Source organism: Pelophylax lessonae (genome assembly GCF_965119305.1).
Source record: "Pelophylax lessonae genome assembly, chromosome: 1".
NCBI lineage: Eukaryota > Metazoa > Chordata > Amphibia > Anura > Ranidae > Pelophylax > Pelophylax lessonae.
The window spans coordinates 502,063,061-502,089,729 of NC_138768.1; the positions used below are offsets into that span (position 1 = coordinate 502,063,061).

At 41.1% G+C, this 26,669-nt stretch overlaps 1 protein-coding gene across 1 annotated transcript in view; it reads left to right on the top strand.

Annotated features, from left to right (window-relative positions):
* Positions 1-26,669, top strand: part of LOC309547173 (phospholipid-transporting ATPase IC-like) — a gene marked incomplete at both ends in the record, with an annotated part of 345,791 nt that overhangs the window by 126,326 nt on the left and 192,796 nt on the right. Inside the window, 7 exons of the mRNA XM_082246961.1 lie at positions 423-511; positions 4,977-5,170; positions 8,757-8,965; positions 9,110-9,141; positions 15,536-15,692; positions 22,635-22,823; positions 22,909-23,021. Of these exons, the coding sequence (XP_082103087.1) occupies positions 423-511; positions 4,977-5,170; positions 8,757-8,965; positions 9,110-9,141; positions 15,536-15,692; positions 22,635-22,823; positions 22,909-23,021 (983 nt within the window). The remainder of the gene's footprint in view (positions 1-422; positions 512-4,976; positions 5,171-8,756; positions 8,966-9,109; positions 9,142-15,535; positions 15,693-22,634; positions 22,824-22,908; positions 23,022-26,669) is intronic.

Here is a 26,669-nt window from a genome sequence, read left to right on the forward strand (position 1 = left end):
CGATGTTCGCGTTCGCCGTTCGCGAACAGCGAATTTTATGTTCGTGACATCACTAGTAGCAAGGTGCAGCCTGTAATGCTGCCCAACTAGTTCACACATCTGTAAGGTTTGATAGCTGCTGTCAAACAATTGAGGCTGCCTTGCTATGCAAAGTTAAGCAGCGGAGTTACAGTCAGCTTGCTGCATACACTGTAATGTAAAATAATGAAATAATTCATGAAAAAATTATTTTGGCTGGTTGGTGAACCTAAAATTCAGGTACACAAATGTAAATGCTGAACACCATGGAAAACACAAGACAATCGATGATTTTGTATGGAGGTACTGCAAATTGCAGTTCTGGGCAATATTTTATGAAACAAGAATTTCTTACAAAATACTGTGTATTAATTAATATTTAATGGACCTTTTCTCTTCAAAAGGGGTTGACACCAAAATAATGAAGAACTGTGGAAAGGTCAATGTAAAGAAAACAAAATTGGACATTATGATGAATTATCTTGTGGCCACTGTAAGTATATAATTTATATAGTGCCAAATTTTCATGTGATTCCGAAAATGATTATCAATTCTATACCTGTCTTTACATTCCATCTACTGAATTAAACCGTTTTGGATCATATACTAAAACTGGAACTCTTCTTTCGTGTCACAGACATGGATTATTGCTAATAAATCACATAAAATTGTAAATAAAATAGGTTTCCTGTATAATTTTATAAGCAATACATTTATGACCTTGCTTTCAGGACCGTTTTATGAAGTTCTTCTCTTATAATGAACTGTCATTTTCCATGTATGATGCCCACATACTGTACATCCTAAAACCTGTAAAATAAAACTATTTTGTGCCAGTACTTTAAGTCATTCTCTTTAGTAGGCTTCTCCCCAATGTTTAACCAAAGTGCTGCCAAATTAATAAGCAACCAGTGTCCATGCAGTGAAACTATTATGTCCATGCGGTGAAGGCAAGTTCTACACATAATAGCATACTTTGAATGTGCTGTATTAATCTTATGCATGCTTGGTTGTCAGGGAATATAACTGGCTAGTGAGATCCTTGTAACTAAAACTGGCCTTACAGGTATTGATTTATTTTGATTAGCCTTTGGGCTGAATGATAAAAGTTGAACAGATTTCTTCATGTAAGCTAAACAGTGCAGATGGACAAATCCCCACTCACAGCTATTTTTGTAAGCCATCAGTTGTCAGAATTCCCTGAACAGTGCCTGTAGATGATAGGCTGCAGTCACTATTCGGCTGACAGTTCCCCACCTGGCTCTTTTGACCTTTAGACTGAAGTTTGTTAAATCGGGTGGTGCTGGCAGGGCCATTCAGCAAGAAATAGAAGAAGTTCGATCTGTGTATGGAGAGTGTGATGTCATCACTCCCTGTACACTGTGACACCTGGTATATTGTCGAGGTTGGGACAGAGAAAAGAGAGGAGGGGTAGCAATATGAAAGTCAGTAGAACTGGGAGTTGTTGGCAAAGAATAATCACTTACACCAAAGTACCAGTGGTATTTTCATCTACGTTAACGTCTGTTTACTGCACTTTCTACAAGGTCTATGTACATAGTCTATCTCTGCCTTCTTTGTCTTTGCTAGGGTTTCCATGACCAGTTCTTCCCCTGTATTCACCCCAGTTGACACTTGATCAGCTACCGTTTTCTCTCTTCTGCACCCTTTTGCAACAATCATTTCTAGCTTTGCTTTTTTGGCCCACGTTTCTGATAATCCCCTATCTACCTCTTTTTTCCACACTCTGCCTTTTCTGCCTCTTCAGATGTTCCATGTCAGCTGTTTATTCTTTCTTCCCTTCCAATGTGCCTACTTTTCACATACTTAAAACACAAGTTGCCATTCCTTTCTTCTATATCTCTCTTCCTTCCAATTCATGTTCAGCCACCATTCTGCCTTCTTTCTTACCCTCATCGTCCATAGTTGGCCCTGCTCTGCCCCTATACCCCCCTTTCTTATTAATGACCAGCAACTTAAGGCGGATCTTCACTGCATCTGAGCACCACAAACCAAAAACTCTATTTAATTTATTGTTAGTGTTCAAAGAAAACTCCCTGACAATCCATGTCTCCATGCTTTATTTTGGTGAGTAATATCTTTGAAAAACTCCCCCTAGCATTTCTGGCTGTGGTCATCTTGAGTAATGGCAAATGATTCATGTAGCATTTACTTCCTGCCCTTAGCCCAAGCATGCATGCAGGAGAGTGTGCTTAGCTGAGAAAACCCCTCCTCCTATCCTCCCTTCCTGAAGACTCCTGGAATGTATGACATAATTTGCCTAGGCAGGAAAACAGGAAGTAGCTGAAGAAATGTAAAAAAAAGTTTGAAACAAGTAAATATAATATACTTTCCTATCTATTCACTAATTATAGCAGCATGAGGATTAAAAATAATACATTTTGATTGGGAGAGTGAAGTTCCATTTTATAGTATTACTGTTCACAGATCCTTCCTATTTGCTTTAACACTAGTCAAAATCGACAGTTTTGTGTGGGGGCTGTTTAATCACTTTACCACCGGAGGATTTTCCTGCTTAACGTCCAGGCCACTTTTTGCAACTTAGCACTGTGCGAATTTAACTGACAATTGTGCTGTCATGCAACCCTGTACCCTAACGAAATTTACGTCCTTTTTTTCCCACAAACAGAGCTTTCTTTTGGTAGTATTTGATCACCTCTGTGCTTTTCATTTTTTGCGATATTAATAAAAAAAGAGCGAACATTTTGGGAAAAAATTGACATTTTCTACTTTGACAGTTAAAAAATATCCAATATATTCAATTTTTGTCATATATTTAGGCCAAAATGTATTTAGCTACATGTCTTTGACAAAAAAAATTCTCAATGAGCATATTTTTAACCGCTTTAAGACCGGAAGATTTTACCCCATTCCTGACCAGGCTATGTTTTGTGATTCTGTATATAAATGAAAAAGTGCACTGATAATTGAGTGTGCTGCTATCAAAGGTGTATAAATGAAATAGTGTAAAAAAGTCTGGTGCGCTACTAAATTGCAATAAAATGAAGAATGTCAATCATGCATACAAAATAGTGTACAAACAATTTGAAACAATTTGAAACAAATAAAAATGTGAGTGAACAAAGTCTCTGGTTTCTCTTGCAAATCAATATAATGTGTTTTCCGTGAACAACTCCACCAGAAAAAAAGCTAAATAGATGAATGTGCAAATGAAGTCCAGTGTTCATGTAAATTCCAAAAATAATCACTGGTGGCCATGAGAAAACCAAGTGCTGCTGCAAATCAATGAACGTGACGTGAAAATCCCATCACCTGGTGAATTCACCGCTTACCAGCTTTAAGTAGATTTAGGGCAGATAGACAGAATATGAATCCAAAGGGACCTCTGTGGATAACCAAAAGGGAGTGCTGTGCTGGAATCCACCCTCGTGTGTGACAGGAGAGGGGAGCTGCTTACCAGATCCCACTGTTTCCAAACATGTAATGAATATAGACTCTCTCTGGATACGTAAATGAGGGACTCCTGTTGTTTCCTGGTTCTTCTCTCGGACTGACACTCATATGAGGTGCACCATGAAAATGAGGGAAGAGACTAATAGTAGTTTATTACCTTTTATCACATTTATTAGAAAAGTAAAGATTGCACTTACAGGAAAAAACGAAGATACAAGTTCTGTCTGGAGAGCGGCGGCTGCCTGCAGTGCAAGCGGCGGCTGTTGTAAATGACGGCGCGACTCTTCCTTCGCTCTGACGTGTTTCCTCCCTATTGGGCTTCCACGGAGATAGGAGAGGGTATATTTTGTGATTCGGCACTGCGTTACTTTAACGGACAATTGCGCAGTCGTGCGACGCTGTACCCAATTTCAATTTATGTTCTTTTTTCCCCCACAAATAGAGCTTTCTTTTGGTGGTATTTGATCACCTGTGTGATTTTTAATTTTTGAAAAAAAGAGCGACAATTTTGAAAAAAAATATATATATTTTTTACATTCTGATATATAACATTCCCCCAAAATTTTTTAACATTTTAGGCCAATTTGTTTTTTGCTACATATATTTTTGGTAAAAAAAAATCACAATAATCGTATTTTGATTGGTTTGCGCAAAAGTTATTGCGTTTACTAACTACGGGAAAGATTTGTCATTTTTATTGTTTATTTTTTTTTACTAGTAATAGCAGCAATCTGCGATTTTTTTTTGCGGGACTGCGACATTGCGGCGGACAGATCGGACCCCTAACTGACATTTTTGACACTTTTGGGGGTACCAGTGACATTACTACAGTAATCAGTGCTATAAATGCACTGTTACTGTAATAATGACACAGGCAGGGAAGGGGTTAACTTTATTGGTGATCAAGGGGTTAAATGTATGCCTCATGCTTACTGACGTGTGTGGGGGGAGGGGGTTGTGTGACAGAGACACAGATCGCAGGTTCAGCTATGCTGAATCCTGTAATCTGTCACTGCCTGTCACATAGGAGATCCGCCCGCTTTGTTTACACAAGCGGGCGCATTTCCTTACTCGAACCCCGACGATCAGGGAAGAGTGCTGGTGATCACCGCCTCTCCTCCCCTGGCCCGACTCTCGCTGTGTCTGAATACAATGGGAGCGAGCCTCTGGCGGGGCGTGCTGCCGAGAGAGGGGAGAGTCTGGTGACATAGGTGTACGTCGCCAGACGATAACGAGCCACTTTGCTTTTGCTGCAGTAGCAGCACAGTGACCAGTGGTAAAGTGGTTAAAAAAAATAAAAAATAAGAATGTATTGCTGAGTGATAAGAGCCAATAGTTTGATCAACACAGAGAGTATTAGAAGTTATACTTTATCACTGACACCTCTACACTAACTTGTTTTGAAGTGTGTTAGTCTTCCTATTATAAGAAGTTTCAGGAATAAATGAACTGAATGTACTGTAAAACAAAACTTTAACACTTAGATTTGAAACTAAAATGTATTTTAATATTTTGTCTTATAGGTATTTGTTATTTTAATTGTATGCTCCATGTCACTAGCCATTGCATCAGGATTTTGGATTAAATGGTTTCAAGAAAAGCACAGTTATATACCACCACTACCTTCCGATGTAACACCAGCTTACAGTGCATTCCTTGTCTTCTGGAGTTATACTATACTGATGAGCACCATTGTGCCTTTGTCAATGTATATTACGTAAGGAAACATGATTGTTACAAAAGAAAAAAGTATACACATAACATTGCTACTGTATTGCTCTGTAATAATTGCTGTAATGTGCACAACACAAAAAGCTTTTATGTATTCTATGCATAGTCAGGTGATTGAAAAATGTAAGATATAAGGAAATATTTTAACATAATCTCTTCATCCATTAAGTATCCAAGCCTAACAGAATATATCTGGACACCACACATGCAGGTTCCTCGAAGCAAACATTATAAAAAAAAAAAAAAAGAAGAACAAAAATAGGAGTCATAATTTGGATTCTACAGTCTTAGTTATGAGGTTAACAATAAAGTTAATTTACATCAATGCAATATTGAATTCTTTATCTTCCTTGTTTGCCCCCCTTCCTCTTATTAAGACTAGTTAAAATTAAACTTCATGGGGTGAGTAGTTGTCTTGGGAAGGAAAATTGGTATAGAAAGGGGCTTAAAAGGTTGGGGGGTAACTAAGGAGGGGTATACTTGTTTGTATATGGGATAGAGGGGAACATAAGGGGTAAAAAAAAACAGGAAGAGGGAAGGAGAAAGAGGAAATGAAAAAAGCTAAGAGGAAATTGAAAAAGAATGGTCAGCCTATTAGATAGGGGAGAGCAGTGTAGGGGACAGACAGATAAAATCACAACATAACAGGAATAAAATAACATTCTCTTTCACTGTATTTGATTGAAGCCATGGGAGCCAATGGCTCTTGTTGCTCTTACAGAGTCCAGTGATGAGGGATATAGAGAGCAGTGGCAATGCTCTTGTGCACCACACTGGACAGAGATCAGGCTCAGTTAAGTATTTCGGGGGGGGGGGGGAATTTATCATTTTTTAAATCTTTTTAACCTTGTAACATATACAGTACACCCCTCACATTTTTGTAAATATTTTATTATATCTTTTCCATGTGACAACACGGAAGAAATGACACTTTGCTACAATGTAAAGTAGTGAGTGTACAGCTTGTATAACAGTGTAAATTTGCTGTCCCCTCAAAATAACTCAACACTTTAATGTCTAAACCGCTGGCAACAAAAGTGAGTACACCCCTAAGTGAAAATGTCCAAATTGGCCCAAAGTGGCAATATTTTATGTGGCCACCATTATTTTCCAGCACTGCCTTAACCCTCCTAAGCATGGAGTTCACCAGAGCTTCACAGGTTGCCACTGGAGTCCTCTTCCACTCCTCCCTGATGACATTACGGAGCTGTTGGATGTTAGAGACCTTGTGCTCCTCCACCTTCCGTTTCAGGATGCCCCACAGATGCTCAATAGGGTTTAGGTCTGGAGTAATACTTGGCCAGTCCATTACCTTTACCCTCAGCTTCTTTAGCAAGGCAGTGGTCGTCTTGGAGGTGTGTTTGGGGTCTTTATCATTTTGGAATTTTGCCCTGCGGCCCAGTCTCCGAAGGGAGGGGATCATGCTCTGCTTCAGTATGTCACAGTACATGTTGGCATTCATGGTTCCCTCAATGAACTGTAGCTCCCCAGTGCCAGCAGCACTCATGCAGCCCCAGACCATGTCACTCCCACCACCATGCTTGACTGTAGGCAAGACCCACTTGTCTGTGTACTCCTCACCTGGTTGCCGCCACACACGCTTGACACCATCTGAACCAAAAAAGGTTATCTTGGTCTCATCAGACCAAAACCCCACCCCTTCAACCTCTGCAGCAATGCTGGCAGCTCTCATACGTCTATTTCCCAAAGACAACCTCTGGATATGACGTTGAGCACTTGCACTCAACCTCTTTGGTCGATCATGACGAGGCCTGTTCTGAGTGGAACCTGTCCTGTTAACCACTCTATGGTCTTAGCCACCGTGCTGCAGCTCAGTTTCAGGGTCTTGGCAATCTTCCTAAAGCCTAGGCCATCTTTATGTAGAGCAGCAATTCTTTTTTTCAGATCCTCACAGAGTTCTTTGCCATGAGGTGCCATGTTGAACTTCCAGTGACCAGTATATGAGAGTGAGAGTGATAACACCAAATTTAACCCACCTGATCCCAATTCCCACCTGCGATCTTGAAACACTAGTGAGTCACATGACACCAAGGAGGTAAAATGGCTAATTGGGCCCAATTTGGACATTTTCACTTAGGGATGTACTCACTTTTGTTGCCAGTGGATTAAACATTAATGGCTGTGTTGAGTTATTTTGAGGGGACAGCAAATTTACACTATTATACAAGCTGCGCACTCCCTAAGTTACATTGTAGCAAAGTGTCATTTCTTCAGCTTTCAGTCAGGCAGCTGGGTAATATCAGGATCCTTCCAGAGCCTGGTGGGGCCCGGCATAGTGGGCAATCGCCTGTTATTGGCTGATTCTGGGTCACAGTAGAGCAAACGTAAGTGCACTCCTGTGACCCACAGGAGGATTATGTCCAAAAAATCTTTGGCCATACTTCTTTTTTAAGTGCTACTTCTCTCTGTATTATATTGGCTCTAGAGTTAAGTAAAACCAAAAGGAAACATGATTTGTTGGTCAAAAATGCAATCTATTTTAATTTTAATTTTATGTCCATGCGTGTGCCTTTTGGGACTGCAATTCCCACTGCAAAGACCCAAGGAATTATGAGTGGGCATGGAGAGCTCCTGTGTTTTAGAGTATAACTAAAGGCAATTCTTTTTTGTTTTGGACAGTGTGGAGATGGATTAGAACACCTGTCAGGATTGTATTGCTGTCTGCGCCCCATCATCTCTACTTGTTCACCATTATCATTGAAAGTGAAAGAGTGAAAGTAAAAAAATCCCAAATTATGGGTTGTCCCCAGAAAAGAAATAGAGGGGAAATCTTCCAATGAGGACACTAGTTCTGGTGACCTGGGGGTCCCAAGAGATTCCCTTAATTTGCAGGGATTTTCTCTTGCTTCCTGTTTTGGCTATCGGACAGGAAGTGAAGGTAAATTTCCCCAATGGGATACAGATGGGCAAAAAAAAAAATCTGATCGGGATCATAACCCTCCCTTACTCTATCCAAAATATAAAAAATGTCTATGGTTCTACTTTAATATAAATGTTGTATCTCTGCATTCATAAGGACCACCAAGCCCACAGAAGAGGCAAAGATAAAAAAAAGAACCTGCATCGTCACACAACTGGCTCCGGAGACTTTGGAAAATGGAAAATATAAAAAAGCAAAATATACATCCAGTAGGGGCCACTGGGGGGGGGGGGGGGTTACTAAGGGGAGGTGAGGGCAGAGAAGCAGTTGCTTTAACCCTTTTCATCACAGTTTAAGTCACAAAATTCAGATTTCTCAATGTTTCACTTTAAATAGTTTAATAAATGTTCACACTTGATTGAAATCTCTCATGCCAATTAGTCCTAAAGCAGTTTAAAAAAAAAAAGGATGTGCATAAGGGTGCGGAAATAAATGGAACCAAAAAAGGACACATGCTAATCTGATATACTTACTGTACATATAGGCATATAGCTAATTATTTATTTTGAGTAGAAGGAAATCTCAGTATATTAAATACCATTTTATATTGTTTTCTATTGTTTATTTTGCATTTCATGATTTATGCTATTGTAATGAACGCTGTATTAAAATATTAATTATCATTTTATAGATTAGAATTCATCCATTTAGTCCACAGCATGTATATTGATTGGGATGTGGAAATGTATTTTGAGAGGAACAACACTCCAGCCAAAGCCAGGTCTACTAGCCTGAATGACTTGCTTGGTCAAGTCGAATATGTTTTCTCTGATAAGACAGGAACACTGACAGAGAACATAATGACTTTCAAAAAATGCTGCATCAATGGAAACATTTATGGTAAATACTACTAGTATCAATATTAAATAATGGTCATAAATACCAGTTTTTTATTCTTTTAGAGAATCTAACTTTTTATTGATATTTGTAGGAGCTGTACATGTTCCTTAATATATAACTATTTATGTGTGTCTATTTTTTCAGGAACCAGTTCAAATGATGAGAGGAGTCTACAGGTACTTAAGAAATAAATAATATGTGACAACTTTTATTATTGCCCATACTTCATGAATTAAAAAGGCCCGATACAAAATACAGTTTTTTTTTTTAAATAGGAAAATAATTAAAGGAAATGAAAATGGAGATACAGTAGACCTATTCAACATTTCATATACAAACCCCTACTGTTATTTTAATCAATTTATTTACAACACCCACCTCATTTTCCTGAATAGTGTAGTGTTAATAAAATTGCCATTAATAGATTACTTTTATTCTCGCATTGTGTCTAATGATGCTACTGTATATAAAAAGTATGATAAACAGATGTGTCATAATCATCAACTTTGAATATAACTAACTGTGTGTTAGTCTTTACTGCCGTTGTGCGCATTGTAAGGCTTTCACCTAGAAAACAAGGTACATTAACACTGTTCTTCTAAGTGCCACTACCCTTTAAACTACATCTAACTGTTTATTGCATATGCAATAACATGCTAACAATTATTATTATAATTATTATTATTATATAGGATAGAAACAAGTATCAGTAATGGTATATACTGCAGTAGTTTTAATCTTAGCAATATACAGTATAGATTTCACAGCATTTCGAAGTAGGTGTACTTTAGGACCTTGCACTCAAACTTTTAAGATGCTTTTTAACTCCTTAAACCATAACTCCAACCTTAAAGCAGTATTACACACTTAAAGCGGTAGTATCCCGCTTTTTGACACTTTTACCTACAGGTAAGCCTATAATAAGGCTTACCTGTAGGTACAAATAATATCTCCTAAACCGGCATGGTTTAGGAGATATTTACAGTGCATGCAGCCGCTCGCGCGAGCGGCGCATGCGCTCTGAAGGTCAGGGGGGACCTTCAATTGGTTTGCCGGGAGCTTGCCGGAAAATCACTCCCGCGCGCATGCGCGGGAGTGACGTCATCGCGGCTCCGGCCAATCATCGCGCCGGAGCCGTCTCTTCCGGCTTATCACCACGCCGGAGCCGCCGAACCCGGAAGAGACGGCGAGGGAACCTTCGTTCTAAGGTAAGTTACACATAATGGGCTCATTATGCCTTTGTCTTGCAGGGTTTTTTTTTATTTTTTTTTTATTTTTTAGGGTTTACAACCGCTTTAACCCCCTTAGGATGTACCTGTTCAGCCTCGGGTTGAAGTGGTTATAACACTATCATCCCCGTATCAAAACTTGCGTCCGTCAATGGGCTTTCCTGTAGAAGTGATCTGAGCAGCTCTTCAGCCACCCAATCACGTCTGCAGGGTGCAGACAGGAGCAACCCTTCTGCCGCCCGCTGCCATTCTCCAGTGTGCCAGAACCTCTGCAACTGCTCTCTCCAGCTGCTAGAGCTTGCCCCCTCTATAAACTCAGAAACAGAAAGTGATGAGGAATATGCCACTTCTAGTTTCAGCTTGCTATTTAATTCTAAACTGGTAACCAATAAAGGCTTTTAAAGTGTCGCCCACGGATAATTTAATGTAATGTAGTTTGGCGTCATTCCATAGGCATGCACAATTTTAGAGTGCGACATGTTAGGTATCTTTTTACTCTGCATCACATCATATTTTATATTTTACCAAAAATGTGGGCATTATATTGAGTTTGTGTGCACTAAAATTCATTAAAGTCAATTTTTTCCTAAAAAAAAATGGCTGCGCAAATATCATTTGATGTTAAAAAAAAAAGTGTAACAACTACCTTTATATTCTCCAGGGCCTCTGCTTAAAAAATAATGTTTGTGGGTTTTAACTAATTTTCTAGCAAAAAAAAAATGCTGCTTTTTACATACATGTGTGATTTGTCAGAATACAGTGGGTACGGAAAGTATTCAGACCCCCTTAAATTTTTTACTCTTTGTTATATTGCAGCCATTTGCTAAAATCATTTAAGTTCATTCTTCTTCCTCATGAATGTACACATAGCACCCCATACTGACAGAAAAACACAGAATTGTTGACATTGTTGCAGATTTATTAAAAAAGAAAAACTGAAATATCACATGGTCCTAAGTATTCAGACCCTTTGCTGTGACACTCATATATATAACTCAGGTGCTTTCCATTTCTTCTGATCATCCTTGAGATGGTTCTACACCTTCATTTGAGTCCAGCTGTGTTTGATTATACTGATTGGACTTGATTAGGAAAGCCACACACCTGTCTATATAAGACCTTCCAGATCACAATGCATGTCAGAGCAAATGAGAATCATGAGGTCAAAGGAACTGCCTGAAGAGCTCAGAGACAGAATTGTGGCAAGGCACAGATCTGGCCAAGGTTACAAAAAGATTTCTGCTGCACTTAAGGTTCCTAAGAGCACAGTGGCCTCCATAATCCTCAAATGGAAGACGTTTGGGACGACCAGAACCCTTCCTAGAGCTGGCCGTCCGGCCAAACTGAGCTATCGGGGGAGAAGAGCCTTGGTGAGAGAGGTAAAGAAGAACCCAAAGATCACTGTGGCTGAGCTCCAGAGATGCAGTCAGGAGATGGGAGAAAGTTGTAGAAAGTCAACCATCACTGCAGCCCTCCACCAGTCGGGGCTTTATGGCAGAGTGGCCCGACGGAAGCCTCTCCTCAGTGTAAGACACATGAAAGCCCGCATGGAGTTTGCTAAAAAACACCTGAAGGACTCCAAGATGGTGAGAAATACGATTCTCTGGTCTGATGAGACCAAAATAGAACTTTTTGGCCTTAATTCTAAGCGGTATGTGTGGAGAAAACCAGGCACTGCTCATCACCTGTCCAATACAGTCCCAACAGTGAAGCATGGTGGTGGCAGCATCATGCTGTGGGGGTGTTTTTCAGCTGCAGGGACAGGACGACTGTTTGCAATCGAGGGAAAGATGAATGCGGCCAAGTACAGGGATATCCTGGACAAAAACCTTCTCCAGAGTGCTCTGGACCTCAGACTGGGCCGAAGGTTTACCTTCCAACAAGACAATGACCCTAAGCACACAGCTAAAATAACGAAGGAGTGGCTTCACAACAACTCCGTGACTGTTCTTGAATGGCACAGCCAGAGCCCTGACTTAAACCCAATTGAGCATCTCTGGAGAGACCTAAAAATGGCTGCCCACCAACGTTTACCATCCAACCTGACAGAACTGGAGAGGATCTGCAAGGAGGAATGGCAGAGGATCCCCAAATCCAGGTGTGAAAGACTTGTTGCATCTTTCCCAAAAAGACTCCTGGCTGTATTAGATCAAAAGGGGGCTTCTACTAAATACTGAGCAAAGGGTCTGAATACTTAGGACCATGTGATATTTCAGTTTTTCTTTTTTAATAAATCTGCAACAATGTCAACAATTCTGTGTTTTTCTGTCAGTATGGGGTGCTATGTGTACATTCATGAGGAAGAAGAATGAACTTAAATGGTTTTAGCAAATGGCTGCAATATAACAAAGAGTGAAAAATTTAAGGGGGTCTGAATACTTTCCGTACCCACTGTATGTCAGGTTTCCAAGTGATTAAACCCAACAGCAAACATTTATTATATTGCAGCTTACCAATTCTTAGATGTGATTGCATTGGTTTATTTTAGGCTTCCTTTCCTTTATTTTCACCTGGTGATCCTTCCAGTGAGTCTGTTGTTTTTCACCAGAATAAGCAGTCTTGCAGATGTAGCAGTTAGAGGATAGAGACAACCCATTTAACACTGACAGGGATGCTTACGATGATCAGCTTTTATTTATTTAAGTAAAACCCTTATTTCAAATAGAGCAAAAATGTTGCCTTAACTGCCTAAAAAGTGCTGCCTGGAGTGTGGCTTCGATTTATTAGTGTTTTTAAAGTAGTATTAACCCCAAAAGCAAAACATTTATTATATATCAGCTTACCAATTTATAGATATGATGGCTGCATTCGTTTTCTTTTTTGGGCTTTTTTTTTTTCTCTTTTCCTCTGGTGTTCTGTCCAAGTTTGTTCTTTTCCAAAAGAACAAGCTCTCCAGGAGAAATGATCAGTTTCAGAGATGAGACAAACCAGCACAATACAGGAGATATGTTACTGGCCAGACAATAAGGTGAAAACAAAGGGAAAAAACTCTACGAAAAGAAAACATATGCAGCTACCACATCTAATTATTAGTAAGCTGCACTTAATTACATGTTGGGTTTTGGGTTTAATAACACTTTAAATCAGCTAGTACATCTAACACTCCTCTCCCCCCAAACTAACAATGCTACTGTCCAAAGGTGCCCTGTGCAACTTCATTCAGAGTGGGGGAACTCCAATTCAGGAGGTGTGCTACAGGTCAAATCACCAGGTTAAAACAGAAGGGAAAAAGCCTAAAAAAAGAATCTTATGATTAGTAAGCTGCAATATATTACATTTTTGGTTTTGGCTTTAATATCGCTTTAACATAGCTTCCAACTGTCCCTGATTTGCAGAGACTTTTACTCTCCTGGAGAACCTCTGTCCCTCTTTCCTCCTCATGTGTAGCTCTTTTTGGCCTGATGTATATACCTGTATAAAAATGTACAAATTATTTATCAAAAAGTGTTTTTTTTATGGTGATAAAACTTATTCAATTTCTAAATTGTTGCATTTTAAAAACCAGTTTAAAGGAACAGTACTGGTAAAAAAAGCACTTGTGGGTTTAACCAATCATTTTTTGTGTATTAATTTTCCATCAACCGTGGGGGGTTTCGGTAGTGCGTTCTTTGCCTACATACTTTTTTCCAATAGGCTTCTTTTCCATCTCAGAAAGTGGAAGGTATACCTTTCCCCTAAAGCCTGGCCATAGATGGCTCGAATCTTGGCCAGCTTAGCAGAGACCGGCCAAGATTCAATCCATCCATGGGCAAACTGGTTGTACTGAATTCAATCCATTGATCAACTTCAGTACAACCAGCCTGTTGGAATTTTTGTATGGGATCACTGCCGGGTGCTATAGCCACTAGCAGTGATCATTGTGTTCTGCCGACAGGAAAGGCTTCCTGCTGGTAGAGCACAATAATATACAACACAAATAACTGCACTAGGTTAATATTTGTGACGGTAATGACAATAAAGATCAGCTGCTAGCACATACATGCAGGAATAACGGCATAAAACAACAATATCATAGAAAGTGCAGCGCTAATATATAAAAGTCTATATATAAAAATATATACTGGAACAAGCTGTAGCATAAGAGATGTATATAGGAGATGTGTGTAAGGAGGAGTCCAAGGAAAGCTGTTACCAACACCATATACACTGCCTCTTACCTCTTGATATAGACCACCAGCAAAGGAGGTCAATGAAGCACAACGGTGTATCTCTAGGATGATAACTGTGGACCACAACGTCTCCTTCCCTCAGAAAGCTCCTGGATAGTTTGTCACAACATCCTCCCCGAGTATAAATACAAAGGGGAACACATCATAGTGTAGTATATTCCTAAAAAAATGATTTATTGGTAAAATAGGTTGCACTCACATTTCACAGATAATAAAAACAGCATGTCCTCATCGAAACTGATTGTTTCCAACCCAAACGGTGGCCGCCTCCTCCCTACATATTTCATCAGCAATCACGCCCCTGATCACTATTGCTGACGAAACGTGTAGGAGTGGCGTGTGACGTCATCATGCACCCAGACGTGGCGGCCATCTTTTGGGTTGGAAACTATCAGTTTTCATGAGGACATGCTGTTTTTATTATCTGTGCAATGTGAGTGCAACTTATTTCACTAATAAATTATTTTAATTGAAATATACTACTCTCTGATGTGTTCCCCTTTGTATTTATACTCGGGGAGGATGTTGTGATAAACTATTCATGAGCTTTCTGAGGGAAGCAGAGGTTGTAGTCCAGAGTCATCATCCTAGAGATACACAGTTCTGCTTGATTGACCTCCTTTGCTGGTGGTCTATATCCAGGGGTAAGAGGCAGTGTGTGGTGTTGGTGACGGCTTTCCTTGGACTCCTCTTTACACACATCTCCTATATACATCTTTTATGCTACAGCTTGTTCCAGTATATATTTTTATATATGAACTTTTATATATTAGCGCTGCACTTTCTATGGTATGGTAGAGCACAATAGCATTGTGGGAGTGTTTCCAAAGTATTTTCTTTCCCCCCCGTTCCCCCTGTGGAAGGAATGAAAATTGTATAATCTATGACTTGCTATACAGTTGATTTAAACCCTCTAACCCTTAACTGTAACACTAACCTAACCGCCAACCAAATACCTAGCACAAATGTAACCCCTGAAGCAGTGAAATTCAAACATTGGTACAAAAAGTTACCAGTTCCACTTATCATCAGTGGTGAGATGTTTTTAAACCCGAGTATTTATTTGACTTTAGTATCAGACTGTGCTTCTAAGTAATACTTTATTAAAATTGTATGTATTATCTCAAATGAAAAAATGAGAAAAAAGTGATAAATTAATTCTTAATTCTTAGGAAGTGAGCTTCAGGTGGAATAAATATGCAGATACCAAGTTCAGTTTCCATGATCAGTCATTAATTGATACAGTTTGCCAGAACAAGGATGACATCCTGAGAGAATTTTTCCGGCTTCTTTCAATTTGTCACACAGTTATGACGGATAGTAATGGAGGTAAGGTACAATTTTTATTCCAGGGGACATAAATTGCAGGTTAGAAACAACTTGCATTTTCATCCCTATTTTGTATTAAGGAGAACATGTACTTTTCTGTTTTTGGAATAAATCACCAATGAGTCACATTAGGCATTCAAATTGTGGTTGCCCAATTATAGATTGCCTAATCATAGGGCACCAACCTTCACCAAAGATGAATTTGGGAAGTAAAACTTTTTTTTCATAATAGCAACAAGTTATAAAACCATAATGCCTATTTCTGCCTAGTTCTGTTGAACTGAAGTTGCTTTTTATAATTTATTATACAATTATCTGTTTGATGCAACTTCTATAAACCCCCAGTTTGCTCAAGATCAGCAATAAAAAAATCACATAGAGGTTATAACTAGAGTTGAGCGAACACCTGGATGTCCGGGTTCGGCGGGTTCGGCCGAACTTGAAAAAAAAGTCTGCGTTTGTGACCGGAACTTAACCCGAACTTTACCCCGATCCCGAACCCCATTGAAGTCAATGGTGACCTGAACTTTGGAGCACTAAAATGGCTCTAAAAAAACATGGAAAGGGCTATAGGGATGCAAATGGCAGCAAAATCTTCTTAAGAGCATGGCAAGTGCTCTGCAAACAAATGTGGATAGGGAAATAACTTAAAATAACATAAAAAACATAAAAAAAATAATCATCTTGATCTAGGACTACGAGGCCTATATGGAGTAGGGGCAGTGTAGGTTGAAGCGGCGATGGAGGAGGACGAGGTAGCCAACACTGGTTTTTGTTTTAAATTTTAAATTTCTTTTTAAATTAGGGTACACCCCAAAACAGTGAGAAAGATCAAAAATTCAACAATGGCTGGGTAAGGCCAGTATACATGTCAATTCTGCACAAGGTACGGACAAGTCCTGTGGAATCCATGCCTGGTTCATATTAATGAATGTGAGCTTGTCCACATTGGCTCTGGACAGGCAGCTGCGCTTGTCTGTGATAACGCCCCCAGCCGTGCTAAATACACGTTCAGGGCAGGCCAGGACCTCCAAGGCGTAAAGGGCAAGCTCAGGCCATGTGCCCAATTTGGAGACCCAGAAGTTGAAGGGGGCAGACCCGTCATTCAGTACGTCTAGGCGTGTGCACACATACTGCTCCACCATCTTGGTGAAATGCTGCCTCCTGCTAAGAAGTTCCATATCAGCTGGTGGTGCTGCTGCTTGGTGTGGCATGCTGACAAAGATTTTCCACATTTTGGCCATGCTAACCCTGCCTTCTGAGGTGCTGGCGGTGCCCTGGCTGCGTTGGCGACCTATTCCTCCTCCTCTGCCTTGGCCTTGTGCTTTCACTGTGCCCCCGCTGTCAGGTGGGAATGCCACCAGCTGCGCGTCTACCAGCGTACGCTTGTACTCGTGCATCTTCCGATCACGTTTCAGTGAGGGAATTAAGGACGGTACGTTGTCCTTGTAACGGGGATCCAGCAGCGTGGCCACCCAGTAATCAGCACAAGTTACAATGTGGGAAACTCGGCGGTCGTTGTGGAGACACTGCAGCATGTAATCGCTCATGTGTGCCAGGCTGCCCAGAGGCAACAAAAAGCTGTCCTCTGTGGGAGGTGTATCGTCTGTGTCCTCTGTATCCCCCCAGCCACGCACCAGTGATGGCCATGAGCTGGCCTTGGTGCCACCCTGCTGTGAACATGGTTCCATCTCCTCCTCCATCTCCTCCTCCTCATCCTCCAGAACTGTGCCCCTGCTGGACAATTGTGCACCTGGCGTTTGTTAGTGCAGGAACCCACCCTCAGAGCCACTTGTGAATGACTGCCCTGAAAGCCTTGGAAATTATAGAAGTGGGATAGTTATGCTGAGAACTGCATCATCGGCACTGGCCATGTTGGTGGAGTACTCGAAACAGCGCAACAAGGCACGCAGGTCTCGCATGGAGGCCCAGTTATTGGTGGTGAAGTGGTGCTGTTCCGCAGAGCGACTCACGCGTGCGTGCTGCAGCTGATACTCCACTATGGCCTGCTGCTGCTCGCACAGTCTGGCCAGCATGTGCAAGGTGGAGTTCCACCTTGTGGGCACGTCACATATGAGGCGGTGAGCGGGAAGAAAGAAGTTACGCTGCAGCGCTGACAGGCGAGCAGCAGCAGGGTGAGAACGCCAAAAGTGCGCACAGACGGCCCGCACTTTGTGCAGCAGCTCTGACATATCAGGGTAATTTCGAAGGAACCTCTGCACCACCAAATTCAGCACATGCGCCAGGCAAGGGATGTCTGTCAATACGGCTAGGCCCAGAGCTGGTAACTACCAGGCCGGGCTTGAGACTCACTGGCACCAACCACTCATCAGTCTGCTGTTCAATGCCCCTCCACAACTCCTGCATGGTGTGGGGTTTTTCCCTCAAACAGGCAAGTTTTAAAACTGCCTGCTGTCGTTTACCCCTGGCTGTGCTGAAGTTGGTGGTGAAGGTGTTACGCTGACCGGATAAGGAGGCGGTAGAGGATGAGGAAGCAGAGTAGGAGGAGTTAGGAACAGGAGGCAAACTGAAGTGCCCTGCAATCCTCGGTGGTGGAAGGACATGCGCCAAACTGCTATCCGCCTCAGGCCCAGCCACCACTGCATTTACCCAGTGTGCTGTTAGGGAGATATAATGTCCCTGACCGTGCTTACTTGTCCACGTATACGTAGTTAGGTGGACCTTGCCACAGATGGCGTAGTGCACACCTGATTTTGTCACCCACTTGGTTGTGCGGGGAAGGGATGGCTTGCCTGGAAAAGTAGTGGTGGCTGGGCACGACGTACTGTGGGACAACCACCGCCATAAGGCTTTTAAAACTCTGCGTCTCCACCAGACGGAATGACAGCATTTCAAAGGCCAGGAATTTTGAAATGCTGGCATTCAGGGCCAGGGATCACGGGTGGGTAGGGGGGTACTTCCTCTTCTGCTCCAGTGTTTGGGAGATAGAAAGCTGAACGCTTCCACGGGACATTGTGGAGATGGTTGTTGGTGACCCAGGTGGTGGTGTTGCTGGAAGATCCTCTGTTTGCGGGGTGGCAGGTGCCACTGTCACTACAGAGGTGAATGAAGAGGCCGAGACTGCAGCAGAAGAGGAAGCAGGAGGAGCCAGAGACCTTTCTTGGTTTTTGAGGTGTCTACTCCACTGCAACTCGTGCTTTGCACTTAGATGCCTGGTCATGCAGGTTGTGCTCAGGTTGAGAAGGTTTATGCCTCGCTTCAGGCTCTGATTGCACAGCGTGCAAACCACTCGTGTCCTGTCATCAGCACATTGTCTGAAGAACTGCCACGCTAGGGAACTCCTTTGAGCTGGCTTTGGTGTGCTCGGTCCATTGCATTGCTGTGTTGGGCATAGCAGACGTAGTGTCTAGGGCACGGCTGCTCCACATTTGCACCCTGCTCCCTCTTCTGCTGTGCTGGTGGCTCTGTGCGACCACCGCCTCTTCCTCCAAACTACTCAGGTCACCTGCATGACGTTCATTCCATGTGGGGTCCAGGACCTCATCATCCTCCACATCTTCCACCGAGTCTTCACCCCTGCCCTCCTTGTCGGTCTCCATAATTCGGAATTCCACAGCAGTTGGCACCTGTGTTTCGTCATTATCAGAAACGTGATGCGATGGTCCTCCCATGTACTCATCTTGAGACATAAGTGGTTGGGCATCGGTGCATTCAATCTCTTCCACTTCTGGGGCAGGGCTAGGTGGATGTCCCTGGGAAACCATGCTAGCAGAGTCATCAAAAAGAAGAAGAGACTGCTGCATGACTTGGGGCTCGGACTGCTTGGCTGATTTGCAAGGGGGGGAGGTGAAAGATTGATGGACATCGGCTGCAGGTGCCAACTCTGACCTTTCAGCCTCAGCATTAGACTGGGTGGGAGACAATGTGAAGGAACTGGAGGCACTGTCAGCAACCCAATCTACTATCGCCTGTACTTGTTCTGGCCTCAACATTTGTAGAGGCACATTAGGCCCTGCCAAATACTGCTGCAGGTTCTGTCGCCTACTCACACCTGAGGAAGGTGTTTCAGCTGGCATAGATCGACCACGTCCTCTCCTTGCAGCAGGAGCTCCACCAGCAGCACCACGACCAAGGCCACATCCCTTATTTGACCTTCTACTCATATTTCTCTAATTTAGTTTAATATGTATCTCACAGTAACATATGCAGACTAGGCCGCAATTTAATTTTTTTTCCCTAAATGGGTTTTTATTGAAAAGTGGAATAGAACAACAGTATCCAACGGGTGTATCTCACAGTAACATATGCAGACTATGCTGCAATTTAATTTTTTGTTCCCTAAATGGGTTTTTATTGAAAAGCGGAATACAACAACAGTATCCAATGGGTGTATCTCACAGTAACATATGCAGACTAGGCTGCAATTTAATTTTTTTCCCCTAAATGGGTTTTTATTGAAAAGCGGAATACAACAGTATCCAATAAGTGTATCTCACAGTAACATATGCAGACTAGGCTGCAATTTAATTTTTTTACCCTAAATGGGTTTTTATTGAAAAGCGGAATACAACAACAGTATTCAACGGGTGTATCTCACAGTAACATGTGCAGACTAGGATGCAATTTAATTTTTTTACCCTAAATGGGTTTTTATTGAAAAGCAGAATACAACAACAGTATCCAACGGGTGTATCTCACAGTAACATATGCAGACTAGGCTGCAATTTATTTTTTTTCCCCTAAATGGGTTTTTATTGAAAAGCGGAATAGAACAACAGTATCCAGCGGGTGTATCTCACAGTAACGTATGAATGAAAAAATTTTATTTTTCCCTTTAATTGGTGATTTTTGAAGAGCAGATTAGAACAGCAGTGTCTAAACGCTGTATGTCAGTGTCACAGTAAAGTATGAATGAAAAACTGAAAAATAATTATCCCCTTAACTTGGTGCTTTTTGAATAGCAGATTAGAACAGCAGTATCTAAACGCTGTATGACAGTGTCACAGTAAAGTATGAATGAAAAACTGAAAAATAATTGTCCCTTAAATTGGTGCTTGTTGAATAGCAGATTAGAACAGCAGTGTCTAAACGCTGAAAGTCACAGTAAAATATGAAGGAAAAAAAGCTTTTTTTTTTAAAATACAGATTAAGCAGACACATATGCACTGAGCTTGCATTACATGGCCGCCGCACGCCGCCCACCTAACAGACTGATAACATTTTTTTTTCTCCCTCCTCCTCACTGGGTTCAGGTCAGGGCAAAAAGATCGTGCACTGCACCCCCACACAATAAAATCAATGTAGATCGCTGTCTGATTAAAGAAGATTCTTCCTATTCTTTCCCTGAAAGCAATCTCCAACCGGCCCCTACAATAATCTCCTATCTCTCCCTCAGCAGCATCAGGAACCTCTCCATACAGTAGTTAGAGCAGAGTGACGTGCGGCGCTACGTGACTCCAGCTTATATAGAGGCTGGGTCACATGCTGCACTGGCCAATCACAGCCATGCCATTAGTAAGCATGGCTGTGATGGCTTCTAAGTGCACACTAGTTAAACGCTTGTTGATTGGCTGCCCTGCAGCTGTTGAAACCGCGCCATTAAAACTGCGCCAAAACAACCGAACAACGGACTGTATCCCGAACATACAGTGAAATGTTCGGGTCCGTGTCCGGGTACCGAACACCCAAAAGTCTGGTACGATCCCGAACAATACAGTCCGTGTTCGCTCAACCCTAGTTATAACCCCTCCCCACATCTGACCAAACCTAAACAAAATGCTTTCTCTGGAAATGAATTTAAACAGATTATGTACAAAGAATTAATACCTTAAAAAGTAAGCATTTACCCATTTTGATAACCTTTACTGGTAAAACAACTGACCAGTAAATTTGGAGCAGCTAATTAATAGATTTTGACCACTTATTTTACACTTGACCACCGTTCTTTAAAGTGGCCAATAATGGCCCCAAAGAGTCGAGAGAACTAGGGGATCAAAATAGTTGGTTTATAAATGACAAAAGATAGAGTGTTGTCAGTTAATTCCTTTGAGGTTTCAGCAAAGATCCAGACCAGTCCCCAGTCTTGATGGTGGGGTGGCTAGAGGCAAGCCAGTGTTACCCAAAGTTGGATGGTAAGGTCCCAGTGAAAGAAGCGTTAAGTTGTCTCAGTGTGCTTTGTTTTATGTGTCTGTGACCCTTCACCCCCAGAAAGTACAACATTGTAGCAACCATTTTAGTGGCTGATGAAACCCAAAAGAAGGGTCAACAGTTTTCACATATATTATTATATAAATAATATATATATAAATATATATAATAAATATTATAATTATTAATATTAAAGTGGAACTTTACACTTTCAGTCATCAACATTAGTTATTTTAAACCTTATGTTGCTAGCCTTAGTAAATAGATAGAAAGTTATGATAAATTTACTTGTTTTAAACTTTTTTGTTTATATTTATTCAGTTGCTTCCTGGTTTCTGGTCTAAGACATAATTATGTCCAAAAACCTCCCAGGAGTTTTTAATGGGCATTTTGCTTTCTTTCAGTTGGAGGACAGGTTTTCTCAACTAAGCACTACCACTTGCCTGCATGCATGAGCTAAGGGCAGATGGACTCCAGGAAGTATATGCTACATGAATCATCTGCTGTAGCTAGAAATGCTAGGGGGAGGGTGATATTTCAAAGTAATTTCTCAATTAAATGAAGCAAGGAGACATGAGGGATGGGTGAGTTTGCTTTGAATGAACAGAATAACCTTTTGGGTTTGTTGTGCTCAGATACAGTTAATAATAATTATCATTAGTATTTGTATTATCATTATATAAAGTCATATTTAAGCTATTTTCATATAAAAATGTTTGAGGGTCTATAAACAATTAGAAATCTCATGAAGTTGTTGATGAACTAAAGATTTTGGGGGTCCCTGCACTAGACACTGATAAACTCTGGATTTCTTTGTTTTCTTCTGCATTACAGATGACTTGCTTTATAAGGCAGCAAGTCCTGATGAAGAAGCCTTAGTCACAGCAGCGAGGAACTTTGGCTATGTTTTTATGTCCCGGACACAAGACACTATCACTACAAATGAACTTGGAGTAGAAAAAATCTACCACGTCTTGGCTCTTCTTGACTTTAATAGTGCCCGCAAGAGGATGTCTATATTGGGTGAGCATGCTAACATTTTGACTACTATTTTTTTTATTTTCTTCACACCTAATTTTTGATTGATTTATGATTTATATTACAACAGTTAAAGATCCAGAAGGAAAGATTAAACTTTACACCAAGGGAGCAGATGATGTTATTCTAAAGCGTCTTCATCCTCATTGTGAGAACCAGGACATAACTGAAAAAGCTTTGCAGGTAAGTACTAAAAGGCTGGATACCAATTTAAGTTGGAAATCCAGCCGCTCAGACTGGTGTGGGAGAGACAGTACTAGGAGCTAATCAGGCTCTGCTGCATACATTTGTCCACCATGGAACATGCAGACAGGATAAAGGACAGAGTGATGTCAGTTTTTTGCTGCTTCTTCATAGTTCAGCAGTCTGTGGATTGGGAGGTGACACTAATAAATTCACTACCTCTAACAGAAAAAGGCGCCACTTTCTTTGTTGTGATGCCTGACATTGGTCCTTGTATCACAAAAGTAGCTAAATAGAGTTACAAATTCTTTGGCAAATAAGACAGCTTGAATATTGTGTAATTAGCTGTTTATCTATATTGATATGCAGAGACTATACCTTTACTTTGATTTTTGAAGCTGCACTTTGGAATTTACCTTTTACATAAATTCACAGTAATCTGCTCCTTATAGAACACATTATTAAAACATATTTGCACTGGCAAGAAAAATGGGCTTTAACACCCAACTGCTATATACATATACATCCACGACAGTCTGAAGTTGTGCACTTAGAGTGAGCTCACTGCATGCTCCTAGCACATTGACTGAGCTATTACTGACAGCTCTAAATCACTGCTTCTGATCAAGAGCCAGTAGGATAGGCTCTCAATCATGTTACCCCTTAATGTTAACTCCCAGTGGCCTTTTAAGTGGGCTTCAATGCTAAGACGTGGGATGAGCTATCATGTGACTGCTGTAATTGGCTTGTTTATGGGGACAAATGCCTCTTCCCGTCAACCCTGGGCTGTGGTTGTGGAGGTCTGCTGGCAGGGGGCTTATCGGAATCTGGAAGTCCTCTTTAACAAGGGGGCCCCCAGATCCTGGCCCCTATGTGAATGAGTATGGGATACGTTGTACCCCTACCCATTCACAAAAAAGTGTCAAAAATAAATAAAGACAGGAGGCAGTTTTTGACAATTCCTTTATTAAAAGAAATAAAAAAACAATGTCTCCCAATGTAGATCCATCAACAATCATGACACCTGCTGCCACCCCTGGACTCCAAAAAAGAAAAAAAAAAAAATCTCTGCCAGTGACAAAGGCTAACCACACACTGCAGGCTCCACCATTTGACAGCCTGCTGCATGCTGGGTCAGTGATGTCACAAGGGGGCAGTTCCAACAGATGATGTCCCCAGGTGGCCCGCCCCTTACCTATATAAGAACTGTTAAAGGGCAGAGCCTGCAGTGGGCGGTTAGCCTTCGTAGCGAGCAGAGCTTCTTTTATTTTTTCGGGCTTGGCGGTGCTGGTGGCATCATAATTGATTTAATTTTTTTTTCTATAAAGGAATTGTCAAAAACCGTGTCTGTGTTTTTATTTCTTTTTGACACTTTTGTTTGGTGAATGGGTACAATGTATCCCATACTGATTCACATGGGGGGGGGGGCCGGGATCTGGGGGCCCCCTTGTTAATGGGGGCTTCCAGATTCTGATAAGCTCTCTTCCCGCAGACCCCAACAACCACAGCCCAGGGTTTTAGGGAAATGGCCCTTGTCCTCAACATGCCCACCCTGCCCCGAGGGGTGCTCCCTCATCCCTCCTTTTTCCTAGCCTGCCAGGCTGCATGCTCAGATAAGGGTCTGGTATGGAATTTGGGGGGGACCCAATGCTGTTTTTTTTATTGCCGGCAATGTTTTTTTTTTTTGTTTCATTAAGCTGTCAGTGACTCACTCCTTAACAACTAGCTATTTGCTGTGCCCTGATTGGGCAAAGCTATGCCCAATCAGGGCTTAGAGTGCACTGAAAAGGCAATGTTCGGGTCAAGGTTTTCCTCGGCTTGAACCGTTCACCTATCTTTACTTAGGAGGACCTAGGACAAAGGAAAGTAATTATCGTGGCTGGAGGCAGACAACCACCATTAGGACCACTGATTTAATGCAATAATCATATTAATTATTTACAAAAAAAGGAATGGGAAAAAAATAATATTTCACTTGCTTCTGTATAGGCGCTTATGGAGCCTTTTTTCAGTGGCATTCTTTGCTTCTCAGAGTTTCACAGGTTTTTCTTTTGCACAGCTGAATGTCAAAACAGTTGAGCTTATGAATGATGAAGATTCTTTCTGATAATAGCGTGGTATTTTCTTTATGATTTTATGTACTTAGATCGTATGACCACATACCAGGATCTTAGATCATTAGTCTGACTAAGAAAAAAAAAACTTACAATTTTTAATAAATAATTGTTACTTAAAACAATCCAAAGTAATGTTTTAAAATTCTTTTACTTACAAAATTAATGATTAAACAGACATTGTGCCAAACTACTTTCTCTATATGACCAACCCCCTTATTATTTTTACAGTATTTTATCAGGCCCAGATTTGGCCTTTAATATGCTTTAATCATCAGTTTGCTTGCTGAAGAGGGGAGTAGTCCTTACTTGAAGCATTTCACAGGCTAATTTTCCTAGGAGGATAGAAAAAGGCTAATTTGTAATGTCAATATTAAAAAATACAACATTAGCTTCTTATAGGTGTAAATGCTGTTCTCCCAATATCTAGCTCATAAGTTTCAACAATGACTTTCCAAAAACCACAGTGGGGAGTCAGCAATCCAGTCGATACCACTCTTGAAGACAAGTGGGAGCATCTTAGATTTTCTGCAGGAGCCTGTGGTCAGTGAGCATGTACATTGGGCTTCTAAAAATGTACCATATTATACAATAAATTTCATTTTATTATGTTTTTCTTGTAGGTGTATTCCCCTATATACTGTATGTTAGTGCCAGCTTAGCCCATCCAAATAAGGTATTACCATGATAGTTGCTGGTCTTTTTGTTCCATTATCAAATTGGATAGCTATTCTTTCATAGAAAAATCACTTTTCTATGGGTGCCAAAAAATGGGTATGTATGATTAAAGTGTAGGTGCTGGTGTGCTGCTGTGGTTTGGCTGGTGGTAAAAAGCCAGACATGGGCATTGAGAAAATTCAAAGATATGGATGGTTAGAATTGCTGCTACCACCAATAAGGTTAAACTTCAAACCTAAAATAAATACAAAAATGTGATAAAAAACAGTGCGCTATTCTAAAATTGGTGGAGGATGGCCTGAGGGGTGGGATAGATATGTAAGCAAAACAAATAAACCTTGTGCATAATGATAGAGGCTAGACACAATGTGATGACAATGTGAACATCATGGGTAACATAACATATAAAGTCTCCAAAATGAAATTTTGATGCTAGTGATCCGTGTAAAGAAAATATAAAATATAAAAATTTAAATAAAAACTGAGAAAAAAAATATAGTTTGTGTAAGACTTGTGACATATACTGGTTCTATTGACAATTCATCTGTGCTATAGTGTTCTAGGAAATGAGCACCTCCACCTTACATCCACCTGTGAGTGCAATGCGCGTGCTCACCTGAAGCGCATAATAAATGTGGAAAATGTAATCCACATTGGGGGGGGGGGGAGGGAGGGAGGGAGATGTCCTGTAGTCTCCACAGATTCCCTCTCTCAGTCCTTACGGGGGAGCCTCACGTGAACGTAAAATGTTAGATAGGAAGGCATTTGCCTAAAGACTTATCCCTGGGATCCTCCTCATATTCAATAGGGGATGTTCCTCAAATGTATATGGGTAGACAAAAATGATCTTGTAGTG